Source organism: Schistocerca cancellata, chromosome 4 (assembly GCF_023864275.1).
Source record: "Schistocerca cancellata isolate TAMUIC-IGC-003103 chromosome 4, iqSchCanc2.1, whole genome shotgun sequence".
Taxonomy (NCBI): domain Eukaryota; kingdom Metazoa; phylum Arthropoda; class Insecta; order Orthoptera; family Acrididae; genus Schistocerca; species Schistocerca cancellata.
In genome coordinates this window covers 880291553-880311012 of record NC_064629.1, presented here as the reverse complement: position 1 = coordinate 880311012, position 19460 = coordinate 880291553, and the positions used below count along the sequence as shown (strand labels likewise).

Genomic DNA, 19460 nt, shown 5'->3' with positions numbered 1-19460 from the left:
AGATACGTAGTTTTAGCCTACATTATTTTTTTTAAATAAAAAAAGAAAATAGACCACAAAGAGCCACAAGCTCTCCAAGAGCCTACGCTGCCCCTTTAGGGAAGAAAACGAAGCGGAAGAGTAGTTCTCCGTACACTCAAATATTTGGCAGCCTTTTTTCTGGACAGGGCATCGTGGGGTATGTTTGTTTCTAAACGTACTCATGTTCTTACGTGTAACAGATGCTGTGAATCTTGTGTCTAGTCATTGTTCTTTTCTTTCTCTGCCGAGAAGATGGGAAATAGTATTGCCCCCTTTGTGTTGTTATTTCGTCGCTTAAACTGAAATACTTGTTCGTTCGACGCCCTGATATCACCTGATAGTGTGCTTAGTGTTGCAACATGAAATAATATGTGTATACAGTTTAATATGTGTGTAGTGTGTGCAGTTGTGAGAAATGAAAGAATAGCGTAGCACAAGTCTTTTACATTATCAAATAACTGCTTTGCAAAACGGTACTGTAGTCTACAGATAAACCTAATAAGGTAACACTGTTTAAGACAGACTGGCCTTGTATTTAAAAGGATGGCGGTTCCAAACTTCATCTGAAGCACCAACGCAACCTCTGTTTAGAGGTGAAGAGCCCGCATCTCGTGGTCGTGCGGTAGCGTTCTCGCTTCCCACGCCCAGGTTCCCGGGTTCGATTCCCGGCGGGGTCAGGGATTTTCTCTGCCTCGTGATGGCTGGGTGTTGTGTCCTGTCCTTAGGTTAGTTAGGTTTAAGTAGTTCTAAGTTCTAGGGGACTGATGACCATAGATGTTAAGTCCCATAGTGCTCAGAGCCATTTGAACCAAAGGTGAGGATGGGAGGAATAAATCGACATAGTCTGAGATATTCTTTCACTTGGAAAGAATGGGAAAAATAATTTTGGAATTTTTAATGAGGCTGTTAGTTAGATCCAAATATGTCCTGTTTATCGTGTACACTGTAATACGAGGCATGTGCGGCAAGTAAGTACCGTTTTGATAAAATCTCGTAAAAACAAGTTTTTCAAACGAACATTTATTTTTACAAGTTCTTAAACTGGTTTTCTACATAATTGTTCACATTGTTCAGACATTTATCATAGCGGAAAACCAATGTTTTTATTCCCTTTTCATAGAGAAATGCCGCCAGTGAAAATAGCCACCGCTGAACACCATTTTTTGAGTCGTCATCGCTGTCAAAGTACTTTCCTCCAAAATCACGCTTCCAGTTGAAGAACAAGTGATAACCGAAGGTGCGATATCGGGACTGTACGGAGGGCGAGCGAACTGCTCCTAACCGAAGTGTGGAATAAGGTTTTGAGTGACACCAACAGAATGGGAACGTGTGTTATCATGAAGCCATACGATGCCTTCACTGAGCATTGCACTCCTTTTGTCTTGAATTGCGCGCCTACGTTTTCTCAGTGATTCACAGTATCGTACCGTGTTGACGGTTTCACCTCTAGGCAGGAACTTAACAAGCACAAACCGATGCAAAAAAAAGGTGTTCAGCAGTGGCTGTCTTTACTGACAACATCTTTCCGTGAAGAGGGCATAGAAAAGTTGGTTACCCCCTATGAAAAATGTCTGAACTATGTTGGTAACTACGTAGAAAAATAGTATAAGAAATGCCCTTCCTTGTAAAAATAAATTTTGGTTTGAAAAAACGTTTTTATGTTTTTTTTTTCAAAAACGGGCCTTTCTCACTGGACATGTATGTTATGAGGTAGATCGTCAAACTTCATGTAAATAAGCTTTAAAGCTCTGACACGCAAAAAATATTACTCCCGTCAATAATGTCTGTGACTTTCTTCATTGAATGGCACAGACGAAACTGTAAAAATATTTCTATAATTTCATGGAGGTACGTCATACGCCCATGCATAATTTGCTAATTTCTGAGCATCTGTGACCATGCTTTCTGTACTCTCTTTATATCAAGAAGGCAACGATATTTTCATCACATGTACTCCGTGACTGGAGAACAGATGAAATTTGTTGTTCCGCTTTGGAAGTTCCTTTTAGCTATGAATAAATAATCATGTTCACATTTGACACTGTCTCCTGATTGTTATTAATAAGTGTGAAATGTAAGATAGTAAATAATGTCATGCTTGCCAGTCGTTGTATTGACTTTGAAAATTAAAGGAACAAACCTTAAACACTGACGCCACAGTAAGCAACTACTGCTGTGAAAATGGCTACCGAGGAAAGTCCGTTTGGTGCTTTTCTCGAGAAATCGTGGATAGAATGGTACGAACACATTAAGGATGGACAAGTTTCGAGTAAGTTGAATAACCCTAGTGCTGACTGACGTATATAGGCAAAAATAACTGTTTGGGAATGTGTCTATAAGAAGTGCGCTTAGAAGACAGATCGGTAGTAGTAATGCAGTGTGTTGAGACCTAGTTTACGTTTATTTAACATCATTAAAAATGTTGTCGCAGGTGACGAGGAAGAAACTCCTTCAGGACCATCTGGAGTCTTTATGCAGCTTCAGAAGGAAGGTAATGCAACTAATTTTATCTGGTCAGTGTGTGTTGTAACAGATTGTGCTGGGACATAGTGTGTTAACTTGAGCTCCATAACTAATGATCCGCCCTTTGTGTTTGTTTATTGTTCTGTTGGATAATACCAAGTGTGGTGGGAAGTAATTTATATTAAAATCAACGATTCGGTGAATGTCACTGGAGGAAGTAGGAACTCGAGATTTGTTATTCACAGTACCTGAAAGCGTTAGTATCAGTTTGGGTGTAAGTAAGAGAGTCCGAGGGATTTTTAATGTATTTTACTGTTGTGAAGCCAGAAATATTGTATGGGGCATGAATGTTTTTCTTTTTGTGTAGCATTCTGTCGTTTAACTGCTTCAGGCAAAGATTAAGAGTCACCCATATTGAGTGCGCTTTGGGTATTTTATGTAATGCAGGACAGTAATATCCGTTTTGGTATAGGTTTCGTTAATTTAAAAGGCACACATGGGAACCATTAAGTTCTAAATAGGCTGTATTTTTATCGAAATTTTTTTTTAGGTTTCGTCCAATTTAGTGATGTTTACGGTGTCAGCCAAAGGTGTTTAATATTTAAATTGAGAAATTATTTCTCCATGTTATAGATTATTAGAAAATGTTTGTATTGAGCCGTGGAAAAGATGTGTGTAGAAAATAACTGTATAGTGTGTGTGTGGGGGGGGGGGGGGAGGAGGGGGTGATTGACATTGTTTGTGGCAGTAACTTAAGCAGCTTCTTTCTCATTTTGGTGATATGTAAGATTTTGCTCATCGTTAGTTTTGAAATTGGTTTTACAAATGTGAGACAGTTTTGTTTCATTACGTCATTTGCAATTCTAAAATTTGTAATTCTGTTGCAGTCCAAATAAATTTTTGTATGTACGTGTGTGTGGTATGTGTGCACTTGATGTAGGCATGCTCATGTCAGAATTCAGTAATCACTGATGTGGACTAACATGCAAAGCAGTATGCAGATGGCGGTATAAATGTAAACTGTGTGAATGGCTGCCAATGGAAAGTTTTTCAAAGTCTAATGCATTATTGATATGATATAAGTAAAATGTCTCATGTGAGTAGATGGTTCATGTTAGTAGAGTTTGTGTTAGTAGTGTTTAAAGGTTAAAATATGAAGAGGTGTTGCACAGGGTTTTTTAGTGTTTTGGTATGTGTTCTAAGTGAAATCTTTACTTCGAATTGTTGAATGGCATCTTAGAATGCGTTGTTGGTAGCTAGCTGACAACCAAAATAAGACAGTATGTAGGGAAACACCATCATGAGAACTGTTCAATTAGTCGTCCTGAAAAAATGGGTGTAAAGGCAGTGGAGAAAGTCAAAACCTTAGTCGTTTTACTGTTTCATAATGACGAGGACTGACACCCAAAACGTTTTTTTTTTTTTTGTCAAATTGACACTGACCATGGAAGCCTATGAACTTACACAGTACTAATACCTTACTTGCCCTCCTTAAGCAGAAAGAGGTTAGCGGCCCAGAATATAATTATATTAATTGCTACACTCTAAAGTTATGTGTTGCACAAAATTTTTTCACATGCATGCACAATTTACAGTTCATAATTCTGTGTAACCAGTTTGTGTTGGAGTTAATACTTCGTAAATTCTCTGTAGAATTGACAGAGGTTCTTCCCTTAAATACTCATCACCAGTTTATGTAAATGTGGCAATCTTTTTTTCCACAATCTTCATTGCCAAATTAAGTTGAATATGCTACATAAGTACAATACCAACATAACAGTAGCAGGACGTGAACTCCTTACCACTGAAATCTGTTGCTCTATTGTGGTAGCTTGCTTGCATATTGCAACTGTATGTTTTCAGGGCACTATTTGAATGAAAAACGTTTGTTACACCATGAGAAACTATTATTCATCACTTATTAAAACAACGTACACAATAAATACCTAGCTTTAGATTTATGAGAAAGTGTAGTACTGATGTTCTGAAGACTGGTCTAACCTAACTTAGTGAACAATGACTAACTAATCTAATAACTGTTCAGTCTGGACTGCTGTCATTGATAGTTTATGTGTTCAGACTGTTAATATACATACACTGTGGCACTCGGCAATAACTGTGGCAACATCACTTGTTGAAAACTGCCGCTGAATTGCTGAGTAGTATATGAGTGTGTTGGGTTAACTAGGACAGTGAACTGAATTATTTTCAGACATATGAGAAAAGAATGAAAAATTGAATCAGATTATCAAAATTGTAATATTTTTAAAATGCATGAAAATTATTGAATCATATTATATAAATCGTAATATTTTTAAATACAAGAAAATATAGAATCAAATTACGTAAATCGCAATATTTTTGAATTTTTGAAAATATTGAATGAGATTATGTAAGTCAAATGTACCATACATATTTACAGTTGATGGTATAATGGACTGAGCATATGAAGATCGCAATTTATTCCAATGTGAATTACGACAATGATGCATTTTCAAAGGCATTATAAAAAAACTAAATCAGATTTAATAGATCGAATATACCTATCACGTTTAGAGTTGATGATGAAGAGTTTGATAACAGTAAGTGTGATTAAACGATTTTTTAAAAGTATGCAATTAATACCTAAATAAAATGTTATCTGTTAAATGATGCTGTTTAAAAAAGTGATTGTAATTATATCTACCTGAATATAATCAACCTGAACGTTGTCAGAATTGTGGAAAGTGGTATAATGATAGAAATCAGTGTTGTTATCATTATCCTAATAAGCCAGGCCCACGAGACAACGAAAGTTATAGATGTAAATATTTTCATAACTATGTAATGAATTTCTATAAAACGACTAGTGAAGGAATGCATATATTTATGTTTAAGCCTAGTGAAATGGATTGCAATGAAGAGTTGTTGAGTGCATTGAACAGGTATTACATCTACATCTACATCTACATTTATACTCCGCAAGCCACCCAACGGTGTGTGGTGGAGGGCACTTTACGTGCCACTGTCATTACCTCCCTTTTCTGATCCAGTCGCGTATGGTTCGCGAAAAGAACGAACGACTGTCTGAAAGCCTCCGTGCGCGCTCGAATCTCTCTAATTTTACATTCGAGATCTCCTCAAGAGGTACAAGTAGGGGGAAGCAATTTATTCGATACCTCATCCAGAAACGCCCCCTCTCGAAACCTGGCGAGCAAACTACACCGCGATGCAGAGTGCCTCTCTTGCAGAGTCTGCCACTTGAGTTTGCTAAACATCTCTGTAACGCTATCACAGTTACCAAATAACCCTGTGACGAAACGTGCCGCTCTTCTTTGGATCTTCTCTATCTCCTCCATCAACCCAATCTGGTACGGATCCCACACTGAAGAGCAATACTCAAGTATAGGTTGAACGAGTGTTTTGTAAGCCACCTCCTTTGTTGATGGACTACGTTTTCTAAGGACTCTCCCAATGAATCTCAACCTGGTATCCACCTTACCAGCAATTAATTTTATATGATCATTCCACTTCAAATCGTTTCGCACGCGTACTCCCAGATATTTTACAGAAGTAACTGCTACCAGTGTTTGTTCCGCTATCATATAATCATACAATAAAGGACCCTCCTTTCTATGTATTCGCCATACATTACATTTATCTACGTTAAGGGTCAGTTGCCACTCCCTGCACCAAGTGCCTATCCGCTGCAGATCTTCCCGCATTTCGCTACAATTTTCTAATGCTGCAACTTCTGTGTATACTACAGCATCATCCGCTAAAAGCCGCATGGAACTTCCGACACTATCTACTAGGTCATTTATATACAGGGTGAGTCACCTAACATTACCGCTGGATACATTTCGTAAACCACATCAAATACTGACGAATCGATTCCACAGACCGAACGTGAGGAGAGGGGCTAGAGTAATTGGTAAATACAAACCATAAAAAAATGCACGGAAGTATGTTTTTTAACACAAACCTACGTTTTTTTAAATGGAACCCCGTTAGTTTTGTTAGCACATCTGAACATATGAACAAATACGTAATCAGTGCCGTTTGTTGCATTGTAAAATGTTAATTACATCCGGAGATATTGTAACCTAAAGTTGACGCTTGAGTACCACTCCTCCGCTGATCGAACGTATGTATCGGAGAGCACCGAATTACGTAGGAATCCAAAGGGAACGGTGATGGACCTTAGGCACAGAAGAGACTGGAACAGCACATTACGTCCACATGCTAACACCTTTTTATTGGTCTTTTTCACTGACGCACATGTACATTACCATGAGGGGTGAAGTACACGTACACACGTGGTTTCCGTTTTCAATTACGGAGTGGAATAGAGTGTGTCCCGACATGTCAGGCCAATAGATGTTCAATGTGGTGGCCATCATTTGCTGCACACAATTGCAATCTCTGGCGTAATGAATGTCGTACACGCCACAGTACATCTGGTGTAATGTCGCCGCAGGCTGCCATAATACGTTGTTTCATATCCTCTGGGGTTGTAGGCACATCACGGTACACATTCTCCTTTAACGTACCCCACAGAAAGAAGTCCAGAGGTGTAAGATCAGGAGAACAGGCTGGCCAATTTATGCGTCCTCCACGTCCTCCACGCAACTGAACGTCGGAGGTTTCAAGCATCAACTTTAGGTTACAATATCTCCGGATGTAATTAACATTTTACAATGGAACAAACGGCACTGATTATGTATTTGTTTATATGTTCAGATGTGCTAACAAAACTAACGGGGTTCCATTTAAAAAAAACGTAGGTTGGTGTTAAAAAACATACTTCCGTGCATTTTTGTATGGTTTGTATTAAACAATTACACTAGCCCCTCTCCTCACGTTCGGTCTGTGAAATCGGTTCGTCAGTATTTGATGTGGTTTACGAAATATATCCAGCGGTAACGTTAGGTGACTCACCCTGTATATTGTGAAAAGCAATGGTCCCATAACACTCCCCTGTGGCACGCCAGAGGTTACCTTAACGTCTGTAGACGTCTCTCCATTGATAACAACATGCTGTGTTCTGTTTGCTAAAAACTCTTCAATCCAGTCACACAGCTGGTCTGATATTCCGTAGGCTCTTACTTTGTTTATCAGGCGACAGTGCAGAACTGTATCGAACGCCTTCTGGAAGTCAAGGAAAATAGCATTTACCTGGGAGCCTGTATCTAATATGAACAAATAAAGCGAGTTGGGTCTCACACGATCGCTGTTTCCAGAATCCATGTTGATTCCTACAGAGTAGATTCTGGGTTTCCAAAACGACATGATACGCGAGCAAAAAACATGTTACAAAATTCTACAGCAGATCGACGTCAGAGATATAGGTCTATAGTATTGCGCATCTGCTCGACGATCCTTCTTGAAGACTGGGACTACCTGTGCTCTTTTCCAGTCATTTGGAACCTTCTGTTCCTCTAGAGACTTGCGGTACACGGATGTTAGAAGGGGGGCAAGTTCTTTCGCGTACTCTGTGTAGAATCGAATTGGTATCCCATCAGGTCCAGTGGACTGTCCTTTGTTGAGTGATTCCAGTTGCTTTTCTATTCCTTGGACATTTATTTCGACGTAAACCATTTTTATGTTTGTGCGAGGATTTAGAGAAGGAACTGCAGTGCGGTCTTCCTCTGTGAAACAGCTTTGGAAAAAGGTGTTTAGTATTTCAGCTTTACGCGTGTCATCCTCTGTTTCAATGCCATCATCATCCCAGAGTGTCTGGATATGCTGTTTCGAGTCACTTACTGATATAACGTAAGACCAGAACTTCCTAGGATTTTCTGTCAAGTCGGTACTTTCGAATTTACAAAGGTAAAGCTTTACCATGCGCTTATTTAATGGCAAAGAGATTTGAGTTGTTACATATTGACCACTCAATAAAAGTAGATGACACAAAGACTAAAACTAGTTTCAGGCAAAAAAAAAAAATTAGTAATGGATCATTCTAGTGTAATTAAAAAACAAAACATATTTATTGAATGTATGTAATTTCAGCTTAGAGATCTTGCAGTAGCAGTTAAGTATGATGAGGTTACACCACCTACTCTGGATGCATCAGAATTAAAGATCCAGACTTAGTATTCTGTGCTGTGTGTGATATGTGAGATTTTTCTTTCCATACATAATTATATAGGCAAATATATGTTATCACTGAAAGGAGCACATAGGATTATTGTTAGTTTTGTGTAACTGCTTTATTTATTCTGCATGTCATGTTAATCACATAGACAGGATAGTTTGCTATGAACTCATATGGATTTATATCAACACCTCCTTTTAGTTGTGTAACTCGCTTAAAACTATAAAATGTATTATATGATTTTTGTTAATTGTGTGGTGGCTCTGAACTCCATATCTCTTGTGTAAATAATTCATTCCATTCATTCTTCAAATACAGTGTGCATAGATTAACATGATCACACAATCCAGAATCAATCAAACGATCATTCTTATGATTACTTTGAAATTCATCAAACATAAAATAAGGCATATCGAAGTCCATTAAGTTGTAGTAATTTCTGATATCTAGCTGAAAATTTTTCATTCTGCTTTGTCCAGCTACCTCTGTGGTCTTTAATTAATAGAAGGATATTAATATTTTAGGATTTTTGGACATAATTTCATATTGTTTGAATTCATAGATTTTTTCACATTTAACAATGATACTCGAATTTACATGTTTTATACTACAAGCTTACTACCTTTTCGAAGATTATCTTTTATTTCAACTCCTGTGTCATTGTAATTATCCCACAGAGTAAGAGAAGCACTTGCTCTCCAATTAATAACATAGTAAGATCACCCTCCTACATCACCTCTTTATAATCTATGAAAAATCTTCCAGTCCTTTCTAGTGTATAAAGTTCTTCATTATTCTTGTTTTTGGTTTTTCCATTGTTAATTATATGAGACTCTATGCATGTTTTATCACCAAGAGATGGCAACGATAAAACTGATGATGAAATAAATCGATGTTTCATTCTAGAGAACATATTATTTACTTTCATTATGATTATGGCAACGGCCTTGCCACAGTGAATACACCGTTTCCCGTGAGATCGCCGAAGTTAAGCGCTGTTGGGTGTGGCCGGCACTTGGGTGGGTGACCATCCAGCTGCCATGCACTGTTGCCATTTTTTGGGGTGCACTCACCCTCGTGATGCCCATAGAGGAGCTACTCGAGCGAATAGTAGGGGCTTCAGTCAAGAATACCATCATAACGACCGGGAGAGTGGTGTGCTGACCCCACGCCCCCCCTATCCACATCCTCCTCTGAAGATGACATAGCGGTCAGATGGTCCTAGTAGGCTACTCGTGGCCTGAAGACTGAGTGCTTTTTTTCATTATGATTATAAAGTCAAATATATTTGCTTCATAGTTATCAAATAGCTTTTTATTGGATTTACCTTCATATGTTGGGATATCTATTCCATGAGCTTGAATAATCGTAAAGCTCATGTACAACTGACCATGATTAGGATGCACTCATGCATCACCATTATGAATGTTAATCTTTGTACTTTTGTTATGAATATTTAGGTCACCTTTACTCTTCTCTTTCAGAGGAAAATAATTAAATCGAAAGCTTTCAATCTTGTTTGTTTATTGGGAATAAAATCAGTCTTTCATCTTTAGAATAACTGTTACAATAAAATCATTGAAGTCGATAAGATAAACATTTTCATCAGTTATCGTTATTGCTATATCCTGAATTTTATCATGAATTGGTGAAATAAAGGTTTTTATGGGTCATAAATTATAGGAGCACCCAATCCAGCATTGGCTTAAATGAAGCAATAATATTAGTTTCACTATGAAAGTGATCAATTTGCTTTACATATCTTCCATCAGTTATATTAAAATTTGCATTTACTAATTCAAACAGTATAATTTAGGAATATCATCAGTTATGGTCTTTTCATTAGCTGCAATAGTTTGATTACTAAATCTTAGCACACTTCCAGCACTTTTTTTAAATCCATGTACAGCCTAAGATCACAGTCAGTAGTAACTCGACTTTTTTGTCTGCTTTAATGTTTATATTAGGCTTCTTTGTATGAATAAATTTTTCTAAGTTTTTCAAAGTTGAATGGTCAACAGGAACTAGTGTTGTATCTCCTTCACAGTACATTTTATTATTTTGATGTGGCATTTGGAGTTAAAAAGTTTTCTAAAGTACAAAAAAATAATAAGCTATTGAAATTACCTCTTATGGGTATGGTCAAACATTTCTTGAGCTGTGATGAATTACCACTTAGTTGATTTAATCTAGTCATTTATTAGTAATTAAATGAAGATAAATTGGAAGCCAAAAATAAGAATTACAGAGAAAAAGTAAAAAAAAAGCATGGAGAGCATTTACCTAATTCAATTCCATGTGCAAAAATTGGACCAAGTGGGCATTGTAAAACAACATTCATGATTGATAACTATGTTTCAGCACCTGGGTGGTCGAACTGGAAGGAAACAAACCATTTATACATTTACTCCAAAACCTCAGAGCAATCAAAGGGGCAAGAGCTTATAAAACAACATAAAAATTGAAGAATCAACAGCTGCCTCTTAACATCATTTATTAGAAACAACAATGACATTGTATCATTGGATGAATGTGAAGACAATTCATTTGTATTATTTGATAACTTAATATTGGAAATTCCAGATAATGTAAGAGAGCATTTTATGAGAGGAAGAAAAAATCTAAGAAGCAAAGTCGAAGGACCTTGTGTAGGGATTTTGGAAATATAAACAAATATAAAACAACATAAAAATTGAAGAATCAACAGCTGCCTCTTAACATTATTTATTAGTAACAACAATGACATTGTATCATTGGATGAATGTGAAGACAATTCATTTGTATTATTTGATGACTTTATATTGGAAATTCCAGACAATGTAAGAGAGCATTTTATGAGAGGAAGAAAAAATCTAAGAAGCAAAGTCGAAGGACCGTGTGTAGGGATTTTGGAAATAACCTGCCTCTGCCTAATATTACAACTAAGGTTGTGCACTGTGAACAGCAATTATCTGTATATGCATTCAACATGCACTGAAGAAAAATGAAATGATCGTATGGTTTTGTTGGCCAGGAGGTCCCATTCAGGTTCAGCCGCCAAGTGCAAGCCTTATTTCAGTCGGCACCACATTAGGCGACTTGGGGTCGTAGATGTGGATGAAACAATGATGAGGACAACACAAGACCCAGTCCACAAGCAGAGAAAATCTCCATCCTGACTGGGAATCGAACCTGAGTCCAGGGCATGGGAGACAAGCACGTTACCACCCAGCTAACCAGGTGGACAGGATGCACTGATTATCAGATACAGAGAGTACATTCTTCCTGTACCCTGAATGTGCTGCCATAAAGTGTGGTGATGAAGTTTGCTCAATGATTCATACATTTTGTTACAATTACCTTGGCATGGCCATGAAATAACTGGACATATTTTGTGATTCATGTTCTGGCCAAAATAAGAACTACAAATTTATTCGATTTTTGCACAGTTTAGTTACTGCAGAGAAGAGATATGATACTGTAAAAGTAAAATTTCAAACAAGCCGAAATTCTTATTTGGAATGTGATAAAAACATGGAACTTGTTTACAAGAAAGTTCATACAGAAGTTCCCAAAGATTGGACAGAGGTGTTAATATCAGCTCTGTTAAAGCCTTCACCATTTAATGTTGGTGAAGCTGCATCTCAAACTTTTCGCCAATGGACAGCATTCCTGAAGTTCTTGTACAAGTAGAAGTGTCCTTTTCCTATACATCCAGTTAAAGAACGCATCATATACATAACTCAACCAAGGTTTGTAAAATTCAGGACAACTATAATGGAGCATGGGAGACTGCTGCTCTGAAATCGGCTCATCCAGCTCAGGGATCGAATGGACTACAGTCTGATTTACCTGAGTTTTCTATCCCACTAAGACTGCAAGATAATCTCCAAGCCTTGTTGATTTTTTTACTATGATACTGTTTCAAATTATAAAATCTTCGACTTTACATTTTCAGACCAACACCCATCTCTCATGACAAATAGCTGGATCTGCAGGTTTTGAAAAACTTCTGTTGGACAGAAGCACAAGAATATTATGACAGTCTTCCTGTTGCTTGGAGTTCTCACAAACAGCATAGGCAATCTGGAACTGCTTTTTAAATATAGTTAGATTCTTACTTCAGGTACGAAAGGAATAAGCAATGCTTATGCTACCTTGAATTCATGGACTCAGCCCCATAAAAATATACCACTGTAGAAACTGCGTGACACTAAAATAGGTAATGCGTATCATATTACAAATGTAGATAACATAAATACCAAATGGGGGTGCAAAACATTTCTGGAGCACAATAATGATTTCGAAATTATATTAACAGGTAGATGTGCCTAAATGATAGAAAAGGATGATTTCAAAGCACTGACTGCTTGAAATATTGTATATAAATGTATGATAGATACATCAGTTAAAAAGGTACGTGTGTTAGAATGTCTACCATGTTAAATGAAATTGCATATATATTGAATACATTACATTATTCAAATATTTGATATATATAACTTATATGAGTACGAAAATGTATTTTGTGATAGATGTAAGAAGAAGTTATTTATCACATATTGCCCATATAATGAAGAATATATGAAGATTCTTTTTCTCAATTTACAAAACCTATTAAGTGTTATGACTGCGAGTATAGTAGTAGTGTGAGAGAACATATAACTGACTTGTATGTTGATGATGAAGATATAATGTGAAATTAGATATTTTTATGTATAATAAAAGAAAAACACCAAAATTTGTGCTCAGTATAGCACTAAAAAAAGGTATTGAGGAATTGTAAATTCATACATTTCGAAAAGATGGGCATCATAATGCATTTAAAGAATGTGTATGTTACTATAGCAAAAGATACTATGAAGGTAATAAGAAAAATTAAAAAAGTTACATATGAATTTTGTAAATATATTACTGAGCTTAAACCTTCAAGATTACTCCAGGTTACATAAAAGTGGACTGATGCAGTTTATTGGAAATAGCCATAATCACATACAGCAAACCTAAGTGATACAAAATTAGTGAGAGTAAAAGCTTTAGCTTGAAATCTCGCTATTAGAGGCCATATCAAATTAAAGAAATCAGAATTATTTTATTCACTTACATTGCAACCGTTTACATTCCATAAAGAATTATTTCATAAGGCTATATCAAGAACAAATCGAGCACCTAACAAGAATTACTTTTCAAAACTGTTTGAGGAAGTAGAAATAGACGAACTATCAAACCAATATTTATTTGAAATTAAATAAATAAGTTCAAAATGTTTGAGAAATTTAAAGCATGGTCTGCTGACTACAAAATTGTGTTTAATGCTGATCATGTTAATAAACTCAATATCAGTAATTTAAAAAAATTATATAACACAAGCACTTAGTTCCATTGTACAAGTAAATAAAAAGATAACTAACTAAGGTGAATTCAACAGTCATAAATCCAAAAATAGTTTATCATGTTTCTATGGGTCATACAGCATCAGCCAACAATAAACAAAATGTTCAATTTCTGTGAAATTACATTAGAGATATACACTCCTGGAAATGGAAAAAAGAACACATTGACACCGGTGTGTCAGACCCACCATACTTGCTCCGGACACTGCGAGAGGGCTGTACAAGCAATGATCACACGCATGGCACAGCGGACACACCAGGAACCGCGGTGTTGGCCGTCGAATGGCGCTAGCTGCGCAGCATTTGTGCACCGCCGCCGTCAGTGTCAGCCAGTTTGCCGTGGCATACGGAGCTCCATCGCAGTCTTTAACACTGGTAGCATGCCGCGACAGCGTGGACGTGAACCGTATGTGCAGTTGACGGACTTTGAGCGAGGGCGTATAGTGGGCATGCGGGAGGCCGGGTGGACGTACCGCCGAATTGCTCAACACGTGGGGCGTGAGGTCTCCACAGTACATCGATGTTGTCGCCAGTGGTCGGCGGAAGGTGCACGTGCCCGTCGACCTGGGACCGGACCGCAGCGCCGCACGGATGCACGCCAAGACCGTAGGATCCTACGCAGTGCCGTAGGGGACCGCACCGCCACTTCCCAGCAAATTAGGGACACTGTTGCTCCTGGGGTATCGGCGAGGACCATTCGCAACCGTCTCCATGAAGCTGGGCTACGGTCCCGCACACCGTTAGGCCGTCTTCCGCTCACGCCCCAACATCGTGCAGCCCGCCTCCAGTGGTGTCGCGACAGGCGTGAATGGAGGGACGAATGGAGACGTGTCGTCTTCAGCAATGAGAGTCGCTTCTGCCTTGGTGCCAATGATGGTCGTATGCGTGTTTGGCGCCGTGCAGGTGAGCGCCACAATCAGGACTGCATACGACCGAGGCACACAGGGCCAACACCCGGCATCATGGTGTGGGGAGCGATCTCCTACACTGGCCGTACACCACTGGTGATCGTCGAGGGGACACTGAATAGTGCACGGTACATCCAAACCGTCATCGAACCCATCGTTCTACCATTCCTAGACCGGCAAGGGAACTTGCTGTTCCAACAGGACAGTGCACGTCCGCATGTATCCCGTGCCACCCAACGTGCTCTAGAAGGTGTAAGTCAACTACCCTGGCCAGCAAGATCTCCGGATCTGTCCCCCATTGAGCATGTTTGGGACTGGATGAAGCGTCGTCTCACGCGGTCTGCACGTCCAGCACGAACGCTGGTCCAACTGAGGCGCCAGGTGGAAATGGCATGGCAAGCCGTTCCACAGGACTACATCCAGCATCTCTACGATCGTCTCCATGGGAGAATAGCAGCCTGCATTGCTGCGAAAGGTGGATATACACTGTACTAGTGCCGACATTGTGCATGCTCTGTTGCCTGTGTCTATGTGCCTGTGGTTCTGTCAGTGTGATCATGTGATGTATCTGACCCCAGGAATGTGTCAATAAAGTTTCCCCTTCCTGGGACAATGAATTCACGGTGTTCTTATTTCAATTTCCAGGAGTGTATATATAACATCTGATGAGTCTATTAATATAGGAAATACCACATTTGCTATTAAAATGTTAGTAATGCTCACATGTGGTACAGGTTATAAAGTAATAAATTCAGCTGATGATAAAAAGACTAGAATAAGTACTACATGAATGAAAATTAATGATAATCTATACTTCCCTTGAGTTATAACAGGGGCATTATATATCATCGAAATATAATCTTATGTAGAGGACAAATTGGGGCTGCAATCAAGATTGTAGCAGAGGAGATAAGTAAGATAAGTACAAATTACAAAAAAGAGTTAACTACCAAATTATGTAATCAATTAGGAGACAACAACGAAGAAGGATTTACTCTAGAAGATATTAAACATGTTGGAGAGAGATTATACGTCCACATATATATATATATATATATATATATATATATATACAAAGATGATGCGACATACCAAACAAAAGCGCTGGCAGGTCGATAGACACACAAAGAAACACAAACATACACACAAAATTCAAGCTTTCGCAACAAACGGTTGCTTCGTCAGGAAAGAGGGAAGGAGAGGGAAAGACGTCTTTCCCTCTCCTTCCCTCTTTCCTGACGAAGCAACCGTTTGTTGCGAAAGCTTGAATTTTGTGCGTATGTTTGTGTTTCTTTGTGTGTCTATCGACCTGCCAGCGCTTTTGTTTGGTAAGTCTCATCATCTTTGTTTTTAGATATATTTTTCCCACGTGGAATGTTTCCCTCTATTATATTCATATATATATATATATATATATATATATATATATATATATATATATATATATATAGTATGCACTTAGGATTTCCATGTAGTTATCTATCGTGGCACTGATAAAGCAATAAACTTATATATGTACAAGAACTAAAGCCACTTTGATGTAACTAACGGAATGAGAGCTAACTTAGGATTGTCATATTACTGTTATTACTGTGATGATGAAGGTACATAAATTAAAGTCAAAGGACGTCAAAAATCTACAAAATTGGATGTGGCGCATACAAAAATTATTATATTTTCGAGCATTCCAAATGCAATAACACAGTTACAGGTAAAAAATTTGAATCGTCATCTGCAGCTACATAGATACTCCATAAGCCCCCATATGGTGCGTGGCAGAGGGTACACTGTACTACTACTAGTCATTTCCTTTCTTGTTCCACTCTCAAATAGCGTGAGGGAAAAACGATTGTCTATATGCCTCTGTATGAGCCCTTATTTCTTGTATCTTATCTTCATGGTCCTTATGCTCAATGTATGTTGGCGGCTGTAGAATTGTGTCCAGTCAGCTTCAAATATGAGCTCTCTAGATTTGCTCATCAGCGTTTCTTGCAAAGAATGTCGCCTTCCCTCTAGGGATTGCCATTTGAGTTCCTGAATCATCTCTGTAATACTTATGTGCTGTTCAAACCTATCTTTAACAAATCTAGCTGTAAAGATACTGTTTAAATGAAAGTTATCTGCACTTACATTGCGAAATACATGTGGTTCGATTATGAGGATAAAAATAAATAAAAATACACATTACAAATATTATTATAGCTCACCATTTTAAATTTAGTTCTAATAATCCTTTCTGTAAGTGGATGATATCTAATAAATATACAGGTTGGTCTATTGATTGTGACTGGGCCAAATATCTCACGAAATAAGCTTCAAACGAAAAAACTACAAAGAACGAAACTTGTCTAGCTTGAAGGGGGAAATCAGATGGCGCTATGAATGGCCCGCTAGATGGCGCTGCCATAGGCCAAAACTGAAATCAACTGCGTTTTTTAAAATAGGAACCCCCATATTTTATTACATATTCGTGTAGTACGTAAAAAAGTACGAATGTTTTAGCTGGACCACTTTTTTCGCTATGTGATAGATGGCGCTGTGATAGTCACAAACATATGGCTCACAATTTTAGATGAACAGTTATTAACAGGTAGGTTTTTTAAGTTAAAATACAGTATGTAGGTACGTTTGAACATTTTATTTCGGTTGTTCCAATGTGATACATGTACCTTTATGAACTTATCATTTCTGAGAACACATGCTGTTACAGCGCGATTACTTGTAAATACGACATTAATGCAATAAATGCTGAAAATGATGTCCGTCAACCTCAATGTATTTGGCAATATGTGTAACGACATTCCTCTCAAGAGCAGTTTGCCTTCCGTAATGTGCGCACATGCATTGAGAATGCGCTGACGCATGTTGTCAGGTGTTGTCGGTGGATCACGATAGCATATATCCTTCAACTTTTCCCACAGAAAGAAATCCGGGGACGTCAGATCCGGTGAATGGCGGGTCATGGTACGGTGCTTCGACGACCAATCCACCTATCATGAAAAATGCTATTCAATACCGCTTCAACCGCATGTGAGCTACGTGCCAGACATCCATCATGTTGGAACTACATCGCCCTTCTGTCATGCAGTGAAACATCTTGTAGTAACATCAGTAGAACATTACATAGGAAATCAGCATACATTGCATCATTTAGATTGCCATCGATAAAATGGGGGCCAATTATCCTTCCTCCCATACTGCCGCTCCATACATTAACCCGCTAAGGTCGCTGATATTCCACTTGCCGCAGCCATCGTGGATTTTCCGTTGCCCAATAGTGCATATTACGCCGGTTTACGTTACCGCTGTTGGTGAATGACACTTCGTCGCTAAATAGAACCCGTGCAAAAAATCTGTCGTTGTCGTGTAATTTCTTTAGTGCCCAGTGGCAGAACTGTACACGACGTTCAAAGTCGTCGCCGTGCAATTCCTGGTGCATAGAAATATGGTACGGGTGCAATCGATGTTGATGTAGCATTTTTAACACCGACGTTTTTGAGATTCCCGATTCTCGGGCAATTTGTCTCCTACTGATGAGCGGATTAGCCGCGACAGCAGCTAAAACACCTACTTGAGCATCATCATTTGTTGCAGGTCGTGGGTGACGTTTCACATGCGGCTGAACACTCCCTGTTTCCTTAAATAACTTAACTATCTGGCGAACGGTCTGGACACTTGGATGATGTCGTCCAGGATACCGAGCAGCATACATAGCACACGCCTGTTGGGCATTTTGGTCACAATAGCCATACATTAACACGATATCGACCTTTTCCGCAATTGGTAAACGGTTCATTTTAACACGGGTAATGTATCACGAAGCAAATACCGTTCACACTGGCGGAATGTTACGTGATACCACGTACTTATATGTTTGTGGCTATAACAGCGCCATCTATCACAAAGCGAATAAAGTGGTCCAACTAAAACATTCATATTTCTTTACATATTACACGAATATGTAATAAAATAATTGGGATTCCTATTTTTAAAAAAACGCAGTTTATATCCGTTTGACCTATTGGCAGTGCCATCTAGCGATCCAACCATAGCGTCATCTGGTTTCCTCCTTCAAGCTAGACAAGTTTCGTTGTTTGTAGTTTTTCGTTTGGTGCTTACTTCATGTGATATTTGGCCCGGTCACTATCAATGGACCACCATGTATATAGATAATCATGCTAATGTTTATGATCCCTAATTCAATCTGAACCCTTGTGTCGAAAATACAATAAAACCATATACCAGCGACACAGGTATTAAACTATTGTTACTGGAGACAAAACTACTAGGCTAAAAAATTATAGATAGCAGCAATTCCGTTGAAGTTTCTTTATTGTGGGACCTGCAACATATATTATGCCACAGTAAGATATTATACAGAGCATTAGTAGACAGTATGCTGCTCGATATTGTAATCTAGTACACAAGCTTATTTTGGCTTTACTGCCTCCATCAGTACATGTCGTGACTTTGTAGATGGACATATGTCATCTTAAAGTACATTACAACCAACAATTAGTTTATTCATACTTCACATGCGTCCATCTACGGCATCAGGACATGTCCTAATGACAGCAATAAAGCCAAAATAAGCTTATATACTAAAATAAAGTATCA

The 19460-nt window shown here is 38.3% G+C and overlaps 1 protein-coding gene across 1 annotated transcript in view; it reads left to right on the top strand.

Annotated features, from left to right (window-relative positions):
- Positions 1-2187: 2187 nt before the first annotated feature.
- Positions 2188-19460, top strand: part of LOC126185034 (mucin-5AC-like) — a 190803-nt gene continuing 173530 nt past the window's right edge. Inside the window, exon 1 of the mRNA XM_049927775.1 lies at positions 2188-2290. Coding sequence (XP_049783732.1) covers positions 2203-2290 — 88 coding nt within the window. The 5' untranslated portion in view covers positions 2188-2202. The remainder of the gene's footprint in view (positions 2291-19460) is intronic.